The following is a 20156-nucleotide window of genomic DNA, read 5'->3' on the forward strand; positions in this document are numbered from 1 at the left end:
TGGGAATAAAAGCCCTACAGCTGACGTCATACTTAATGGTGAAAAACGAGACGGTTTCACCCTAAGATTGGAAAAAAGGCAAGAAATCCCTTATCACTCTTCTTATGCAGCATTGTACTGGAAATCCTAGCTAATACAGTAAGAGTAGAAATGGGAATAAAAGGCCTACAGATTGGGAAGGAAGGAATAAGACTATCTTTGTTCACAAGTGATATGATTGTCCATGCAGAAAATCCCAAAGAACCAACAATAACAAAAAAACTTCTGGATGTTAGAGGCGATTATAGCATGGTTGCAGGATGCAAAAATTAATCGCTATCCTATATGCCAGCAATGAACAGTTGGAATTTGAAATTGAAAACAACACTATTTACATTTAACCTCCCCACCCACCAAATTACATAGGTATAAATCTAACAAGATATGTACAAGGTCTAGGTAAGGAAAACGACAAAAGTGTAACGAAATCAAAGACTTAAATTAATGGAGAGATGTTCCATGTTCATGGATGGGAAAACTCCATGTTTTTAAGATGTCAGTTCTTCCCACTTTGACCTGTCCTAATCAAATTCCCAGCAAGTTAATTTCTAGATATCAACAAACTGATTCTGCATTTATATGGAAAGGCAAAAGACCCAGAATAGCCTCGCAGTATTGAACCAAGTTGGAGAACTGACACTAGCCCACTTTAGGACTTACTGTAAAACTACGGTAATCAAGACAGTGTGGTGTTGCTGAAAGAATAGAGAAATAGCGGCTGGGCGCGGTGGCTCACACCTGTCATCCCAGCACTTTGGGAGGCCGAGGCGGGCGGATCACGAGGTCAGGAGAGTGAGACCAACCTGGCCAACACGGTGAAACCCCATCTCTACTAAAAATACAGAAAAAATTAGCCGGGCGTGGTGGTGGGCGCCTGTAGTCCCAATTACTCAGGAGGCTGAGGCAGGAGAATGGCGTGAACCCAGGAGGCAGAGCTTGCGGTGAGCCGAGATTGCGCCACTGCACTCCAGCCTGGGCAACAGAGCGAGACGCCGTCTCACAAAAAAAAAAAAGAAAAGAACAGACAAATAGATCAGTGAAACATCATAGAGAGCCTGGGAGTAGATCCACCCAGTAAATCCACCAAGATAGTCAACCCATTCACCCAGATAGTCAACCCATCTACCCAGATCGTCAACCCATCTTTGACAAAGGAGCAAAGGCAATTCAGGGCAGACAGAAAAGCACTATTTCTTTTCAACAAATAGTGCTAGAAAAACTGGACATACAAAAAAAAAAAAAAAAAAAACCCAGCAACAGTGACTCTAGACAGTGATCACACACCGTTCAAGAAAATTAACTCAAAATGAGTCACAGACCTAAATGTAAAATGTATAATAATGAAACTCGTAGAAATGTAGGAGAAAGTCTAGGTGACCTTGGGTTTGGCAACAAGTTTTTGGATAACACCAAAAACACTATTCATGAAAGGAAAATTGATAAGTTGGACTTTGTGAAGATTAAAAACTTGAGCTTTGCAAAATACAGTTAAGAGAATTAAAATATGAGCCACTGACTGGGAGAATAGATTTGCAAAACACATACCTGATAAAAACCTGGTATCAAACAACACATGGAAAATAAGGGTGTTTGGATGGGTAGGGCGGGATGACCTAGGGAGGACATGGAAAGTTAGTTTCTTTTTTAAAACTCCAGAGACTCTCTTCTGGAGCTCCCCTTGCCTTTTTTATTACAGTCAACCTGAGACGGGAACTGAAAATATGGCCGTAGTTGTCATGAACTGGGGGGAGCCACTACTCTGTTTTTACCCTCATTAAGGAACTTTATTATGAAAGGTAAAATCACTTTGTAAATGTGAATTAGAATAGAAACTGGAAATTCCTTATATACTCTCTAAGCCACTGGAAACTTGAGGCAGAGAAGTTTTAAAAGACGCACATGGATTTCCTCTGAAATATTTGTAAACACCAAATTCAGAACATGTTGGTTAGTTTAGGACCATACCAGGCTTTAGTTGCTACATTGAATTGTAAATAACTTATATTCATGAGCCTGGAATTAAAGAAATTCTTGGTGTGAGAATTTGACAACTACTTCTGGCTTCCAGGAGCCAGAACCCACCTTGGAATGGGATTTTGAAATAAGCCCCGTTGAAGAGACACACAGATGGCAGAGGCCGCAGCACAGGCTGTGAGACCTTCTTCAGGTTTTGGTAGACTGTCTTCATTATGGCGTAAAAACATGCCAGATGAAATTTCAGAAACTATTTCCAAACTCAGTGAAGGTTCGTGACATCTGGGACGTTGTTGTTTTCAACACAGAAGTTGAATGAAACTGCTACAGAAGCAAAATGAGAAGTGTGGAGAGGAGATGCTGTGGTGGCTGGGCATTCTCCCTCCTTCCTCTCCTTTCCCTCCTTTTCCTCCTTCCTTCCCCTCCTTCCCCTCCCCGCCCTCCTTACCCTCCCTCCCCTCCCTGCCCTCCTTCCCCTCCCTCCCCTCCCTGCCCTCCTTCCCCTTCCTCCCCTCCCTGTCCTCCTTCCCCTCCCTCCCCACCCTCCCCTCCCTGTCCTCCTTCCCCTTGCCCCCCTCCCTGCCCTCCTTCCCCTCCCTCCCCTCCTTGCCCTCCTTCCCCTCCCTCCCCTCCCTCTGCTCCCAGCCCTCCTTCCCCTCCCTCCCCTCCCTGCTCTCCTTCCCCTCCTTCTCTCATTTCCCTCCTTCCCCTCCCTCCCCTCCTTCTCTCATTCCCCTCCTTCCCTCCTTCCTCTCCCTCCCCTCCTTCTCTCATTCCCCTCCTTCCCTCCTTCCTCTCCCTCCCCTCCCTGCCTTCCTTCCCCTCCCTCCCCTCCTTCCTCTCCTTCCCCTCCTTCTCCTCCTTCCTCTCCTTCCCCTCCTTTTCCTCCCCTTCCCCTCCTTTTCCTCCCCTTCCCCTCCTTTTCCTCCCCTTCCCCTCCTTTTCCTCCTTCCTTCTCCTTCTCCTCCCTTCCCTCTCTGCCCTCCTTCCCCTCCTTTTCCTCCTTTCTTCCCTTCCTTCCCTCCTTCACCTCCCTCCCCCCATCCCCTCTCTGCCCTCCTTCCCCTCCTTTTCCTCCTTTCTTCCCTTCCTTCCCTCATTCCCCTCCTTCCCTCCTTCACCTCCCTCTCCCCATCCCCTCTCTGCCCTCCTTCCCCTCCTTTTCCTCCTTTCTTCCCTCCTTCACCTCCCTCCCCCCATCCCCTCTCTGCCCTCATTCCCCTCCTTCCCTCCTTCACCTCCCTCTCCCCATCCCCTCTCTGCCCTCCTTCCCCTCCTTTTCCTCCTTTCTTCCCTTCCTTCACCTCCCTCTCCCCATCCCCTCTCTGCCCTCCTTCCCCTCCTTTTCCTCCTTTCTTCCCTTCCTTCCCTCATTCCCCTCATTCCCCTCCTTCCCTCCTTCGCCTCCCTCCCCACCATCCCCTCTCTACCCTCCTTCCCCTCCTTTTCCTCCTTTCTTCCCTCCTTCACCTCCCTCCCCCCCATCCCCTCTCTGCCCTCATTCCCCTCCTTCCCTCCTTCACCTCCCTCCCCCCATCCCCTCTCTGCCCTCCTTCCCCTCCTTTTCCTGTCCTTCCCCCTGAGGCCTCAAAGCCCCTGTGCCTGAGCTGTGGACAAGAAACACACCTGCCTCAGAAGCTGCCTGGAGCTGGGTGAAGGCTTCCATTCAGCTCACTGTCATGCTCTCACTCAGAGGAGAGATCATGCAGAAATTACTGAAGTAAAATGCTAATATGTTGAGTTAATGATCACAGGTTTACGTTTTATAAAAGACATCTTAATAATCAAACTATTGTTGAGCTACCTTGCGTTTTATCTTGAATTCTCTGGAGTTAGGTAATTTACATACGTGTTTCAGAGTACACACTTTGTTTCAGCCGTCTTAGCTGTCAACAAACACTCTAAATTATGAATTATGAGTTTTATATCTAAAGCTAAACATTTTGTACTGTAAAATCCAGTGCTACTTACTATGCCCTAGAGTAACACTACGAGAGTAAAATCTGATCTCAATGATGGATGTTTGTTTTTCTTTTATGCAGTACACATTTTGGAACTTTATACCCAAGAATTTATTTGAACAATTCAGAAGAGTAGCCAACTTTTATTTCCTTATCATATTTCTGGTGCAGGTAAGGCCGGTCATTGTTTTCCATCTCATCACATATAAATCTAAATAAGTGACATTTTATTCTCAGGTAACTGCCACACGGCTAATGAAAGAGCAAGGACATGGTGCCCCTCACCTATGATTAATTTATTTATTGTCTTAAGGAAGGACAAAATGTGTTGGTTCTGTGAGATCCACACAAGCTAAACCACACACGACGCTACTTTGGGTTTAAGTTGGTGACAGCCTTTCCTGCCCCTTTCCTTCTAGTACCAGAGGGGAAATCAGAGCTTTGTCATCTTTTGGACAAGTTCACTGCCAAGCTATGCATCGTTACACTTACTTTACTCTTCCTAAGTGTGTGTGGATGCTCTAAAGAAAATCCAGGCCGGGCACAGTGGCTCGCCTGTAATCCCAGCACTCTGGGAGGATCACGAGGTCCAGAGATAGGGACTATCCTGGCCAGCACGGCTAAACCCTGTCTCTACTAAAAATACAAAAATTAGCTGGGTGTGGTGGCGCACACCTGTAGTCCCAGCTACGCGGGAGGCTGAGGCAGGAGAATTGCTTGAACCCAGGAGTGGGAGGTTGCAGTGAGCTGAGATCGTGCCACTACACTCCAGCCTGGCGACAGAGCGAGACTGTCTCAAAAAAAAAAAAAAAAGAGAAAGAGAAAGAAAGAAAATCCAAAGACAGTACACATGAAAAGAGAGTTTAAAGGAAAGAAAAAAAAGAGTGAAAAAATATCTCGGGGTATGAGTTAGGGAGCAATGTGCCAAATGTGTTTTAAGAACAGCACTCTAATTTCTCTAAATCATACAAAATGCTACTGAAGGACTTTAAAAATTTTTCCAACATTAAATTATTCAAATCATGTAATTAAAATGTGACACTGAGGCCGTGGGGTGAATTAACACAAGGCGTGCCCCGACTTCAGACTGGGTCTGCCACTCTCGGTGGTTTCCTTGAGCATGTTCCTTAATTTTAAAAAGGTGCCCTCATTTTAACAGTCAGTGAAATAGGACGATTGACTTGCTATCTCCCGTGGTGGGCAGTCAGGTGCCAGCAAAGGTCTTTAAATAAGTCAAAGCGAATGGGAGGTGCTGGCTCAGGGCAAACTAACCTGCCTGAAGTCACTCATTTGCGTTTTTGAAGATGATTTTACAATTCTCTCTTTCTGCAGTTGATTATTGATACACCCACAAGCCCAGTGACAAGCGGACTTCCACTCTTCTTTGTCATTACTGTGACGGCTATCAAACAGGTAAGCATTTTACAGACGAAAAAGAAGCAATCGTCATCTTCACCATGTGAACTGCCTTTCATTCAAAGCGAGGTGATTGGTTTGTTGTAGCTAGTTCACAGAAAATTCAACCAAGTTCTAGAAATTCATTTTTATAACTGCGTTAGATTGATACTTGAAGCGAAATAAGAGATGTTATATAATTTAGTTGCTAGTCTGGCACCGTGCGAGTTCGAGAAGAAGTCTGTGGTTTTCACATCCCAAATCACCCAGAGATGATCTGATCAGATGAGTCACTTAACCTTTCTGTATCCTTGACCGTCTTGACCACCACAGAACATGCTGTTTATGGACTCCAGCAAATGGGATGCTGTTTTTTTGTTTGGTTTTGGTTTTGCTTTTTTTTTCATAGCCCCAGTAAATAAGGCCAGTGACTAACATGGAGAAGAATACGTCTCAGTTTTACTCTCTACGTATCCATTTTATCACCCCCAGATTCCCTGTACACGTGTTCAGTCCCTCCCCATTTTCTCCTCCCCATCCCTGGCAAAGACTCATGTTTCTGTCACCGTAGAGTCGCCTATTCTAAACATTTCGTACTCACGGCTCATAGGCGGTGTTTTGTGACTGGCTCTTTCACTCAGCATGATGTTTTCAAGGTTTCTCTGCATCTGAGCAGGCGTCAGCGCTTCATTCCGTCTGATGAATGAGTCACGGTCCCCTGCACGTACCTGGCATTTTGTGTATCACGCGTCCTCTGTGGATGGACATTTGGGGTGTTTCCACTCTTTGGCTGTTCTGAATAATGCTGCTGAGAACATTTGTGTTTCACACCCACAAGATTGGCTTTCAGATGTGAAAGGCTGGAGAGGGCATGGCGAGGGAGGCACCACGGGCCGCCGGCAGGAGTGTGGCGGAGCCACCAAGCACAGCAGTTGGCAACATCTGACACAGGCAGAGATGGGGACACACAGGGTCCAGTGCAGATGATAAACATGCAGCTGTGCAGTCAGTACATGGGGCCTGTGTGTCTTCACTAGACCAGAGCCGGCCGTGCCTACCGGGATACGTGAACTAGGATATTCATGGTGGCTGTCATTGATTAGCAAAGGACTTGGGCAACCTGGTGTCCCTCCGTAAGGAAATGGACAGCTCCGCTGCGGTGCGTGGCAGAACACAGCACAGTAACGAAACGAACTGTGCTGCCTGGAAAACAGAACATGAGGGAGACTCACGCTTCCCAAGGACGCGCTGCCTGTGACTCAGGCAGTTTAACTCCTACCTGGGATAAGGCCTCACTTCATGTCGGTGGCAGGCTCTTGCAAACTTCAACTTTAAGCAAAACGATGGGTTTTCTCATCAACTTCACAAGGAAATGGTGCTGAAGGAAACGATGTTACTCGGGGACCTGCCATGTGTCCTCGGGCCTAAAGTCACAGTTTCCAGGAACCCATCGTGGAGATTAGGTGAGGGCGTCCCGTGCTGTCTGTGATACATCTGTGTGGTAGGAGCAGAGGCTGCAGACAGGAAGGAGACCCCTGAGCCTCTCAAGGGGAGCAGAGAGAAGGGGCGCGGGGGTGCAGAACAAGGGGCTGAGGCTCTATGGCTCTGTTCTTTCCAGCCTGGCCCCGGGAGACAGGCGTAGCACTGTTCTTCAGCGTCCTCTTCTCTGCATTTGTTAAGGATTCCATCCCTCCCAGGACTCTACTGAGCAGGAAACTCCTGAGATCTCCAGGAGTGTCCTGGAGGAGAGGAGAGGAGAGCGTGGAGTAGGGAGGGCGGCTCTGAAGACGCATCTGGGCCAGAGAGGCAGCGGCCAGGGAGCCCGAGCCCCCATGGATGCAGAGGCTGCCTCTCTACACTGTGCAGACCACGGCCCCAGACAACATGTGGTGTCCTTGGCCCGGCTGTGCCCCATCCCTGGCTGTGTCCCCTCCCATCGGCCTGGCTATGTCCCCTCCCTGGCTGTGTCCCCTCCCATCCCAGGGCAGTGGGCGGGCGTTTTGGGGATGTTAAGAGGGGGTCAGGGCAAGGCGGCAAATGAACAGAGCTGCAGGTCTGGGCCCCATCACCAGCACCCCTGCCGCTGCCCAGAGGGGTCTCTTCCTCTCCCGCGCGTCCTACTACCCAGCTTTCACTCTGGGGATGGCCTTGCTTCCCCTACTGCTGGTCTGGACCTGTGTGTGCCAGAGCCCCCCCACCCCCTCGACCTTCCCCCACTACTGACCTCCTTGTCCCTCTTCCTCGGGAACAGCGCCTCTGTCCGCAGCTGGGACTTTCCCAAATGGCCTCCCCACACTGTGGCTCCAGCAGGGCTGTTTGTGCTGGGGTCCCCATGCTCCCGGCCCCTCCTCGCTTGCCTTGGAAAGCCCCCTGCACTCACAGAGGCCTCCCTGATTTTCTCTTAGGTTCCCGCCTCTCTTTTCACACCATCTCCCCGCTGTCTCCGCTGGGCACTGACAGGCATCTCACTGTACCTGGCTCTGCCGCTGCCATCGCCCAGGTCCTGCCAGAGCGGCCTTTCCCTGTGGCGCCCAGCCTCCCCTGCCGTGTGCAGGGCCCCTCCGATCAGCCCGTCACATGCATGGGCCTCCACGTGTCCTTCCCGTCCCAGCCAGGCTGGCCGGTGGGCAGTGCCAGCCCCTGGGGACTCCCTCACCGCTGGGCATTCCTGGGCACCTCCTCTTTAGCGTCTTCCCGCAGCCCGGGCGCTGGGCTTCTCGGGGATCCTGGGTGTCTCTCACCTGCATTGAACTTGCAGTTATTTCTGTTTCTTCTCCACCAATCCTGAGAGCAGCAGCTCTGGGGACAAGGTCTTTCGTCTGTGGGCCCCTGGTGCCTGGCACTTGCTGAGCATGCAGTTGGTGCTAAATAAGTGTGTTTAATGAACCCAGGAATCATCTATCCACTGCCACCTTCCAGGAAGACTGTTCTTCAGTTTCCCCAGAAAGAGAGTATTTCAGCGATTTGGGAGGAATCTCTGAAAAGCAATCAGATGCCACAGTGTCACTTATTAATGGTCACAGCTGGAGAAAGCTCGCACGTTCGGATATCCATGCGTCCCAGGCTTCTTAATTCTCCAGAAGCTGGAGGTTTTGGGTTACTTGTTTATGCTCCCTTCGGAGGAGACTCCAGTCACAGGGCCACTGATGCCGCCACGTGGCCCACAGGGAGGAGGCCCCCAGTGAGCCTCCTGCCCCACAGGCTCTTGCAACCTACCAGCAGCGGGCCCGTGGCACAGGCTTCCTGCCGCCATCCTGTGTGGTTGTGTGTCTCAGCACACATGCAGTGGGCCCGTGGCACAGGCTTCCTGCTGCCATCCTGCGTGGTTGTGTGTTGTGTGTTGTGTGTGGCAGAGCTGTGTTTCCAATCTCGACACTCATTAGATGCGGTGGACGTGGATGCCCATAGGCCCCTGGTGTGCAGTCTCTCACATGCTGGGGATTGTTACTGAGAACGGCATTCCCCATCCTTATCTAAGGCACCTGCACCCAGCAACACCAAACACAAAGGCACGTTCGTCATCCCAGGAATCATCTGTGTGCAGCATCTCCTATTATCGCTTCTTTCAAGATGCCACCTGACTGTCCAACCAGAGGGTGTACCTTCGTAGTTGGAATCGGAGTGCACGTGTCTGCGCCTGTGGAAGGCATCCAGGTCCGGCAGCGCGGCCGGGGTCAGGGTTAGCTCAGGCTGCTTTTCCAGCGCCTTGCCTGTGCGTGCACAGGAGTCACGATGGGATGTTTCCCGTGTGGGTTACTCAGATGCGGAAACGCACAGAGAACCTTAAGGCTGCTGCGGGTGTCACAGAGTGAGCCGGCGTTTCACCGAGAGTCTGGGCTGCCAGATCTCATAACAATCAGTTTTTAATGAAAGAGAAGAATGGCCAGTGGGGGCTTTTCCAAGCGGAAGGTTGACACTCAGCGGGTGGAAATGTAACTGGCTCCACGTCTTCCGGGCTTTTCGGTGTGGATGTGAAGAGCCTGGAAGGCTTGCTCATCATTTCTTTCAGACACTTCTTTTTTAGGAATTTATCCTAAGTCCATGTCATGAATAGGCACAAAAAGTACAGTTGTATAGTACTTATACACACTTCGATGAGCATCTTTCTCCAACGTCTTTGAAGTTCTACAACTGCAGACATTTAAAGCAGCTCGCGTTGCCGTGGAACATGCCGATGCTCTGTCAAGGATAGTGTGTGTAGTGCATCCTCATGCTGAAAAATACACCCCCACAGGCTTGGATTATGCTTAGACATAATTAAACACAAGCCTTCTGTCTCTCCCTCCCTTTCTCCTCCTTCCCTCTCTCCCCGCTTCCTCTCTCCCTTCTTTCCTTCCTTTTTTTAGGGTTATGAAGACTGGCTTCGACATAAAGCGGACAATGCCATGAACCAGTGTCCTGTTCATTTCATTCAGCACGGCAAGCTCGTTCGGAAACAAAGTCGAAAGCTGCGAGTAAGTGACACCCGACACATTTACGCTGGTGAAGTCCAGTAACTGTTTAAAAAATAAGTTTTACCCAGGTGCGGTGGCTCGCGCCTCCAGTCCCAGCTACTCAGGAGGCTGAGGCAGGAGGATCGCTGAGCCTGGAAGTCGGAGGCCACTCAGGAGGCTTCACCGTGCCTGTGAATAGCCACTGCTCTCCAGCCTGGGCAACCGAGAAAGACCCTGTCTCTTAAAACATTTTTAAAATACAAATAATAAATGTTTTTAAGTTTTTATTTTCTTTGGTAAAACAGGCTGAGATGTTTTTTATTGGGTGTAGGCCCAAGCTCCCTACTACTTTTTTTTTTTTACCTTTAATTTTTATTTGTTTATGTTTAATAGACTTTTTAGAGCAGTTTGGGGTTCACAGCAGCATTAGGTGGATGTACCCACTGCCCCTTCCAACACACACACACACACACACACACACACACACACACACACACACACAGCCTCCCTCTGCCAGCATCCCACACCAGGATTGGTGGAATATAAAATCATTATCACTGCCCCCATCCCCACACACAGCCTCCCTCTGCCGGCATCCCATGCCAGGATTGGTGGAATTTAAAATTATTATCACCACCCCCATCCCCACACACAGCCTCCCCATCACCAGCATCCCATGCCAGGATTGGTGGAATTTCATCCCACACCAGGATTGGTGGAATTTAAAATTATGGGAACACACGAACCAATCAAGACAGAGAAAGATTGGAAACACTGTTTCTAAAATTTGTTTTAGAATAAAGTATAATAAAATCATATCAATATAAACTCGACTAGGTGGAAATTTATGAAAATTGGAACAGAAAACTTCATTGAAGATTGCATTTTTTAAAAAAAATGTATTTATTTATTTTTTAAGAGACAGAGTCTTGCTCTGTCACCCAGGCTGGAGTGCAATGGCACAACCTCAGCTCACTGCAACCTCCGCCCCCAGGTTCAAGCAATTCTCCTGTCTCAGCCTCCCCAGTAGCTGGGATTACAGGCGCCTGCCACCACACCCAGCTAATTTTTGCATTTTTAGTAGAGATGGGGTCTTAACAAAATGTTGGCCAGGCTGGTCTCGATCTCCTGACCTTGTGATCCGCCTGCCTTGGCCTCCCAAAGTGCTGGAATTACAGGCATAAGCCACCGCATCCGGCCAAAAAAATTGTTTTTTATTGATGTATAATAGTTGTACGTAGTTGGGGGTCCATGTGATATTTTGATGCCTGCACACCAATGTGTGATGATGAAGTCAGGGTAACTGGGATGTCCGTCACCTCAAACATTGATTCTTTGTGTTGGGAATATTACAGTTTTTCTTGAAGGCTGCATTTTAAATCTGTTTCAAATGAATTATCTGTGTAACTAATATCTCAATATGTTTTAAAATATGTGATTAAATTATTTAAATGAGATAGTTTCAAGCTTATACTAGTCATTTGGAAGCACCTTTATAGGTAGAAACCATGAGTGTGGTTTTTCACGTTTGTGTCAAGGTAGTGGTCAGCAGCCTGCTCCAGTCCCCCATCTGATGTGGATCTAGGTGCCAGGCCCACACCGGCCCCTTCCTGCCCCCACTGGTCCTCGTGCACCCTGCCTGGCTCTTTCCAACTCCCATGCCTCCCTCCCTCATGCAGCCCCACTACCTCCCTGGCTGTTTTCCCAGCTGAGCCGTAGGAGGTTTGGTGAGGGAGGCAGGGAGCACCCCACTGGGTCCTGTGCATGTGGAGAGCCAGGTGCGTTCCAGAAGCCTGGAGGGAGGGCCTCCAAGCAGCCCAGCCAGCCTGGGCTCAGTGAACCTCTCCGGACAAGGCCGCAGCCCCTCCCTGTCCAGTGGGACGGGACCCCAGGAGGCACTCAGAGGCCCTTCAGAGGAGCCAGCATCAACCACCAACCCCCCACCGCTCACCTTGTTCTCACTGTTCTGTGTATCACACACGTCACCAAATGTACTTTTAAGCATTTAAACATTTTCACTTATAAACGTGCTATCCAGGTGTTTAAATGCTTCTGAGACAGCTTTTCCCTTCAGTGAGTTCAGATGAGTGATGTTTCCCTAGAGGTCGGGGGTTCAGAGAGCAGATGGCCCTGGCCTGGGGAACAGCCGCGAGCTCCATGTCTGTGTCAGCAGGCATCCGGTCCCAGGCCTTCAACGCCATTTCCTTTAACGATTATATTTCCCTTGCAAAGCCTTCATACTTGTAGCTAAACATCTTTCTTAAAAAATAGACCTAAACAGTGTCTGCCCACAGAAAATTGAATTTTTAATGTATCGGTCTCCTGTGGGAAATGCCAGCTCTGTATCCTGTGTGTCGTAACCGAGAGGATGCTAAACAGGCTACTCAGGACGAGAAAGAAAAGATCAGGCTTTTCCTACAACAGCAGACATCCAGCTTCCATCAGTCGTAATGGCTCAGGCCTTTGAGAGTGCTAGAGCGTCCTAGAAAAGCAATCCTTTAATTAGTTTTTCTTTTTTAATTAAACTTTTTATTTCGAGGTAATTACAGGATCACATGTGGTAGTAAGAAATAAAACACAGGCATCCTGTGTTCCATTTGCCCGGATGTGCTGCCCAGCTCTAAGATTTTGTCATCTCAAGGATATGATATAAAGAGAATCCTGCAGCCTGTGACCTTTTGGGGTTGGCTGTTTTCAGGCAGTCTAATTCCCTCGGGATTCACGAAGTCTGTGCACCAGCCATTCCTTCCCTTGTATTGCTAAGGAGCGTTCCATGATGGGGGCATACTGCAGTTTCACCATTCACAAGTTGAAGGGCTTTTCGATTTTTCTAGTTTGGGGCTGTTATCAAGAAAGCTGCTATGAATATTTGTGTGCAAGTTTTCTTGTGAATTTAGTTTTCATTTCTTTTGCATAAAAGCTCAAGAGTTGGATTGCTGGGTCATCTAGCATATCCACGTTTGGTTTTGAAAGGAACTGCCAAACGGTTTTCCAGCATGGCCATCCCATTTCATTCCCACACACGACGTTGCCAGCATCTTCACCAGCACTGGGTGTTACTGCTGTTCCTGATGTCTCGGTGCAGCTTAAATGTGTCCCTGATGGCTCTGTGGGACATCTTTTCACGCTCGTTTGACATCTGTGTATCCTTGTCAGTAAAAATAACTCTTCATGTCTTTTATCCATTTTTCTAGCTGGATTCTTTGAGCTTCTTTTTACTGTTAAATGTTGAGAGGTCATATAATCTAGATAGTAATACTTTGTCAGATATATGATTTTTAATACTCAGCAGGATATTTCACAAAGCAAATGTTTTTAATTTTGTTCAAGTCCAATTTCTTGATTTTTTTTCTTTTTTTTTTTTAATTATTATTTCTTTTGAGACAGAGTCTTGCTCTTGTTGCCCAGGCTGGAATGCAGTGGCGCAATCTTGGCTCACTGCCACCTCCACCTCCCAGGTTCAAGCTATTCTCCTGCCTTAGCCTCCCAAGTAGCTGGGATTACAGGCGTGCACCACCATGCCTGTCTAATTTTTTAGTGTTAGTAGAGATGGGGTTTCACCATTTTGCCCAGGCTAGTTTTGAACTGCTGGCCTCAAGTGATCTGCCTGCCTCGGCCTCCCAAAGTGCTGGGATTACAGGGGTGAGCCACCACGCCTGGCTGATTTTTTTTTTTCTTTTGAGGACTGTACGTTCAGTGTCCTGAATGAAGCGTTCTTTGCCTGGTCCCAGACCCAAAGACTTTCTCCCATGTTTCTTTCTAAAAGTGTTATAGTTTCATGTTTTACATTTAAGTTCATGATCCATTTTGAGATGATTTTTGTATAAGGTGTGAGGTTTCAGTCAGGTTTGTTTCTGTCCTTATTATTTTGCCCATGGCTGTCCTGTCGCCCCTGCACCAGGGGATGGCTGGCTGTCCCTCTTCCACGGAGTGGCGCTTGCACTCTGTCCCAGTCAGTTAAACACATTTGCGTGGGTCTGTTTCTGGTTCCCTGGTCTGTCCCATTGGTCTCCATGCCCATGTCCACCAATCCCACACTGTTGGTCTCTGTAGCTATCTCAGAAGCCTGGACATTGGGGATACGTATTCCTTCCCCCTCAGTCTTCTTTTTCAAGGTTGTTTTAGCTATTCTAGAGCCTGTGCCTTCCCATATAAATTTTAGAATTAGCTCATTTATATCTATAAAAATCCTTGTTGGGATTTTGATAGGGATTTTACTAAACCCAAAGGTCCATTTGGGAAGAGTAACCCTCTGATTTTAAAGTCTCACAAATTCGCAGTGTGCTGTGGCCATCGTGTAGTGGGACAGAGACCTCTGTTTGCAGTGTAGACAGAAGCAGGTGACGCCCTGATCCTGGCATGCCTCCCGAGTGGCAGTGAGACTGGCCGGAGCCCTGCAGTGACTCACTCAAGGGTTCTGATGATTGTTTCCCCTTCAGACACGCAGCCCAGATCTGCGATGGCTTCCTCGCCCTTCAGACACGCAGCCCAGATCTGCGATGGCTTCCTCACCCTTTAGACACACAGTCCAGATCTGCGATGGCTTCCTCACCCTTCAGACACACAGTCCAGGCCACTGAGATGCCTTCCTCGCCCTTCAGACACACAGTCCAGATCTGTGATACCTTCCACACCCTTCAGACACACAGTCCAGGCCACTGAGATGCCTTCCTCACCCTTCAGACACACAGTCCAGATCTGCGATGCCTTCCACACCCTCCAGACACACAGTCCAGGCCACTGAGATGCCTTCCTCACCCTTCAGACACACAGTCCAGACCTGTGATGCCTTCCTCACCCTTCAGACACACAGTCCAGACCTGTGATGCCTTCCTCACCCTTCAGACACACAGTCCAGACCTGTGATGCCTTCCACACCCTTCAGACACACAGTCCAGGCCACTGAGATGCCTTCCTCACCCTTCAGACACACAGTCCAGATCTGCGATGCCTTCCACACCCTCCAGACACATAGTCCAGACCTGTGATGCCTTCCTCACCCTTCAGACACACAGTCCAGACCTGTGATGCCTTCCTCACCCTTCAGACACACAGTCCAGACCTGTGATGCCTTCCTCACCCTTCAGACACACAGTCCAGACCTGTGATGCCTTCCTCACCCTTCAGACACACAGTCCAGACCTGTGATGCCTTCCTCACCCTTCAGACACACAGTCCAGACCTGTGATGCCTTCCTCACCCTTCAGGCACACAGCCACAGCCCAGGCCACTGAGATGCCTTCCTCACTGATGAAATAAAATGGATACAGACACAAACTAGACCATGACCTTTAATTAAAAACCCACATGATCAACTTTCTGTGATTGATTTTTACTTTAGTTTTTGAAATGTTGTTGCCACTTTTGCTTTATTTGTCCTCATGCTTTGATGATCTGGGCAGCGCCTTGGTTCTGTTGATCAGGAAGCTCTCAGAACTCGATTACCTGGTTCATAAAACGCCTAGATTTAGATCAAAGCTTCTCACAGGAGTACTTCCCACTTGGCCACGCTCACAGAACACTCCAACTCGTCGTCTTGATCTGAATCAAAGATAACCTTGTTACAGGTGTTTGTCTATGTTTTTGCTGCGGAAGTTAGAACATGGAAACCTGACCTGGTCTTTCCTTGGTCCCAGCAGAATGTCTGGCAAGAGTCTTTTCCTGAAACCATGTCCACATCCCCATGTCTTCCTGTGAATAGATGAGCAGCTTGAGGGAAGCAGTCCCACAGGACGGGCGAGCTTTCACGGAGGGGCTTTCCATTGACCGTCCTTTCTGCTTTGTCCTGTAGGTTGGGGACATTGTCATGGTCAAGGAGGACGAGACCTTTCCCTGCGACTTGATCTTCCTTTCCAGCAACCGGGGAGATGGGACGTGCCACGTCACCACCGCCAGCTTGGATGGAGAATCCAGCCATAAAGTAAGGGGCCTTTTCGTTAGACTCCATGGCAGGATCTTCCTGTCCTGCTTCGGACTGTGCCCATGTGGCCACAGAAACTAACATCCTGTTTGAAAAGTCACCGTTTTCAGTGTGTCCAGTGAAAACCCAGGGAGTTACACCAGCCAAGTTTTTCCTCACTTTTCCTTCCTCCTATTTTCCACTTTCTTCTTTTTCCTTTTTAAAAATAAATTGTATTGTGTATATTTGAGGCATATATTATGATGTTATAAGATACATATTTTTATAGTGAAGTTGTTATTAGAGTGCAACAAATTAACACACCCACATCTCACTGATTTCCCATTCTCTCCCCTGGCACCCATGCAGGAGCAGCCATAACCTACTCGATGCTGCAAAACCCTGAGCCCAGCACGCTCTTGTCCTCTCAGCGCAGCAGAAACCCTGAGCCCAACACGCTCTTGTCCCCTCAGTGCAGCAAAAGCCCTGAGCCCAACACACTCTTGTCCCCTCAGTGCAGCAAAAACTCTGAGCCCAACATGCTCTTGTCCCCTCAGTGCAGCAGAAGCCCTGAGCCCAGCACGCTCTTGTCCACTCTAGTCCTCATGTTGTACGTTGGGTTTTTGGACAGTTCATCCTAAATAATACTATCTTGTGTTTTTTGACCTACACCTCCCCATTTCCTTTTCACTTTTTCTTTCCAGTCTCAATGTCTGTAACAACCAATTACCTCAGGTTAACAAAAATAACTTCAGTGTTAACCTGTGTCAATTAGCTAATGTACCAAATTCAGGATTTAATGAATAGATTGTTGGAATTTTAAGAATTTTCATTTTATTAGTTAAAATTAGTGTGAAAACTGGCCTAGAATTATGTGAAAAGTCACACACGATTCTAGATTTTGCCTGTTACTTCAATGAGTGTCTTTTTGTGAATGTATCTTAGGATTTTCTGAAATTACTACATAAGTAATTTCCTGCACTCAGTATAAAATTCTGCACGGGCAGTTGATGCTACAAGAATTTTAATTGTCAATCATACAAGAAAAGATATAGCACCATTAATTTTAAGATTCTTCTTATTTAAAAAATCTGGAAGTTTCTAAGGAGTTTATGAAAGTGAGCATAGCTCAGTGGATTCAACTAAGTCATCAGCTCACAAAAGTGCAACTCTAAAATGGTATTTAGGTAATACGTATGGATATAGGCCATTTCTACTATGAGATAGAGACATTTTCTTTACAAAATCACTGAAGGATATGCTACTTTTTCATAGATAATTCATGATATGTATCATGAATTGATAAATGAAAAACCTGTGGATCTTTTTCAGTTAAATTAGCTTTCACATTTTCTGTGTAGCATATCCCAGGAGAATGAACACGCTAACCTAAAAGATTGTCAGCAGCTTCTAGGGGGTCGGAATCCCTGGATGATTCAGGTATTCGCTGTAAGCGGGTGTTGGTCCCTCTGGAACCTGGGAGGAGGTTAAGGTTCCATCCACCCAGAGACCTTGTGAGCCCTTCACACTCTCTGCAGCCAGTCGCTGCCTTTACACCCCTTCCCTGCAGACTGTGGCTGGTCAGGCTCAGACGAGTCCCAGCCATGCTAGTGAACAGATGCTGTGGGTCTCCAGATACACCATGTTTGTCCAGATGAAATGTTGTAGCAGTTGTGGAAGATGTTAAAACAGCTATTGCACTTTGACCTTTTGTGGCTTTGCAGTTTGCATTATAGTTTTGTGTTCTCTAATGTCCTTTTTGTGCATTTTGTTTAGCTTGAGGGACTGGAATTATTTGAGCCCTTTCCTTAAAAGCAGAGTAGGGGCGTGGGAAGGGTCCACCCGACCTCTGTTTGGATCCCGTGGGGCTCACGTGACTGCACAGGCCTGTTCACTTCTCTGGACTCTTCACATTTGTGAAATGGGGACAACCCTATCTCTCAGGGGCTCTTGTGAGGATAAGATTAGAAAATTCCCACTGAATTTAGAAAATAAGCGCCCCCTGATTTGTGTGCTTGGTGACGGGGCAGTGACCGTTGGTGTGCTTGGTGATGGAACAGTGACCGTTTGTGCGCTTGGTGACACGGTGGTGACCGTGTGTGCGCTTGGTGACGGGGCGGTGACCATCGGTGCGCTTGGTGACGGGCAGTGACCGTCGGTGCGCTTGGTGACGGGGCGGTGACCGTCGGTGCTCTTGGTGACGGGGCGGTGACCGTCGGTGCGCTTGGTGACGGGGCGGTGACCGTTGGTGCGCTTGGTGACGGGCAGTGACCGTTGGTGCGCTTGGTGACGGGCAGTGACCGTTGGTGCGCTTGGTGACGGGGCGGTGACCGTTGGTGCGCTTGGTGACGGGGCGGTGACCGTTGGTGCGCTTGGTGACGGGGCGGTGACCGTTGGTGCGCTTGGTGACGGGGCGGTGACCGTTGGTGCGCTTGGTGACGGGGCGGTGACCGTTGGTGCGCTTGGTGACGGGGCGGTGACCGTTGGTGCGCTTGGTGACGGGGCGGTGACCGTTGGTGCGCTTGGTGACGGAACGGTGATCATTTGTGTGCTTGGTGACGGAGCAGTGACCGTGTCCGCCTGATTTGTGCACTTGGTGATGATGCAGTGGTTGTTTCTCCCATTTGTTCTGACTCCTGTGTTTTATTTGTCCAATACTCCTCGACTAGAAAGAAACACAGGAAGGGATTCAGAGATGCTGTTGCCTCTTCGCAGATCCCTGGGCACAAGTTTCTCCTCTCTCCTCCCAAGGCAGGGCCGGTGCAGCCCTCATGCCCACCTCAGGTGGGCCTTCATCCGACCTGCTGGTGCTCACAGATGCTACTGAGGTCACCAGGCCTCAAAATGTGTTCTGAGAGCAGCAGCATCGGCATCACTGGGCACCATATTAGAAGTGCAGTTCTCAGGCCCTCCCTAGACCCACTGCATCAGAAACTCTAGGGCTAAGCCCAGGAATCAGGTGCTTCAGAAGCTCTGGGTAAAACTGACGTTCAGGCAGGCTTGAGGAGCCCCCCGGCCCAGGCCACGTGAACAGTTAAGTAGAAGGCCTGTGCCACCCAACAGCAACGGGCACAGGCAGGTTGTTGCCGAGAAGTGAAAATGAAGTGAAGTGATCCTGTGACCGCTCCCCGTAAACAACAGGGCGTTCTGTAAAAGGAAAGGGATATTTCAGGTCCTGGATTTGTTTCCTAATTAATAGCTACTACTATGACAGATAAATCAGTGTCCACCCTTGAAGAATTCGAGCATTGCTATCTGTCCTGTTTTAAGTGGAGGACACTGGGTAAGAATGGAAGGATGAGAATTTTCTGGCACCTGATAGATGCAGGAATAACAGTAGTACCTTATCTTTCTGTAACTATTAAACATTTACAAACTCATAGGGTCAGCCAGGCTTTGTAATCACTTGGTTGGAGGCACCAGCGTCTGGGTTTGTGTTGAGCGTTTTGGCGGTGAGCTCACATGTCTTGCGCATTTGTAGACACATTACGCGGTCCAGGACACCAAAGGCTTCCACACAGAGGAGGATATCGGCGGACTTCACGCCACCATCGAGTGTGAGCAGCCGCAGCCCGACCTCTACAAGTAAGCGGGAGCTTTGGGTTCTTTAGAAACGGTTTTTTATGCCCTCAACATTGCTCTTGCTTTTTCACTCCAAGTAGTCCAGCCATGTGGTGGTTTGGAAAGAGAATGTAAATCACTGCTTAAAGATTAAGACTGAGTCAAAAATACATTACTTATTTATTCTCATAGACTTGTACCACTCAGATTTGTAGCTTTTTATACAAATATTTGAAGTGGCTTCATGGAACTATATTTGCGGGGAAAAAAAAGAATAAGTTTTCTTTATTTTACGGAAGACGTTTGTAAACTGTGGGTTAAGGAAAATCACCGAAGCCTTGGGCTGATCAGAACAGAAAGTACCACAAGGGAAGGGGCTGGAGCGGGGCTGCTTTAGCCGCACACGGAGCGGGCCAGGTGACGACGTGTGGCTCACAGAAGGCAGGCGGGCCAGGCGCGCGCTTCCGGGGGTGCCGCTGGGCGCGTCCGGTCAGTAACGTGGCTTTTCTGTCGCCAGGTTTGTGGGTCGCATCAACGTTTACAGTGACCTGAATGACCCCGTGGTGAGGTGAGTGCCTCTGCGGATGCCTTGGCCGCGGTCACCTCCCTTGTTGCGTTAGAAATGCATTCTTTGACGGACGCGGGTTTCCACGGCGGCTGCTCTGGTAGATTAGGAAGGTGGAGTTCCACGTTCCCACAGGGCCGGGCTCCTCTCTCGTCTCTGGTTTGTCTCAGGCACACGTCTGTGAATGTTGACAAGTTAGTGATGCTCGTGGAACAAGTTTTCGCGCAAGACTCTGCCGAGAGGGTTGTCTCACAGGCCGGGAGGCGTCAGGGTCCCGTGGAGCAGTTTCAAAGTGAAGGGCAGAGTACAGCTTCCCTGGGAGAAATGCC

General features: G+C 48.7%; 1 protein-coding gene across 11 annotated transcripts in view; it reads left to right on the top strand.

Moving 5' to 3' along the window:
* Positions 1–20156, top strand: part of ATP11A (ATPase phospholipid transporting 11A) — a 195153-nt gene that overhangs the window by 109118 nt on the left and 65879 nt on the right. For all 11 annotated transcript variants that reach the window (XM_063595878.1, XM_034937026.3, XM_034937025.3 and 8 more), the window contains exons 3-8: positions 4056–4145; positions 5307–5387; positions 9716–9823; positions 15594–15722; positions 19183–19286; positions 19780–19830. In XM_063595878.1, coding sequence (XP_063451948.1) covers positions 4056–4145; positions 5307–5387; positions 9716–9823; positions 15594–15722; positions 19183–19286; positions 19780–19830 — 563 coding nt within the window. The remainder of the gene's footprint in view (positions 1–4055; positions 4146–5306; positions 5388–9715; positions 9824–15593; positions 15723–19182; positions 19287–19779; positions 19831–20156) is intronic.

The sequence above is a fragment of the Pan paniscus genome, chromosome 14 (assembly GCF_029289425.2).
Source record: "Pan paniscus chromosome 14, NHGRI_mPanPan1-v2.0_pri, whole genome shotgun sequence".
In the NCBI taxonomy this organism is placed as follows: Eukaryota; Metazoa; Chordata; class Mammalia; order Primates; family Hominidae; genus Pan; species Pan paniscus.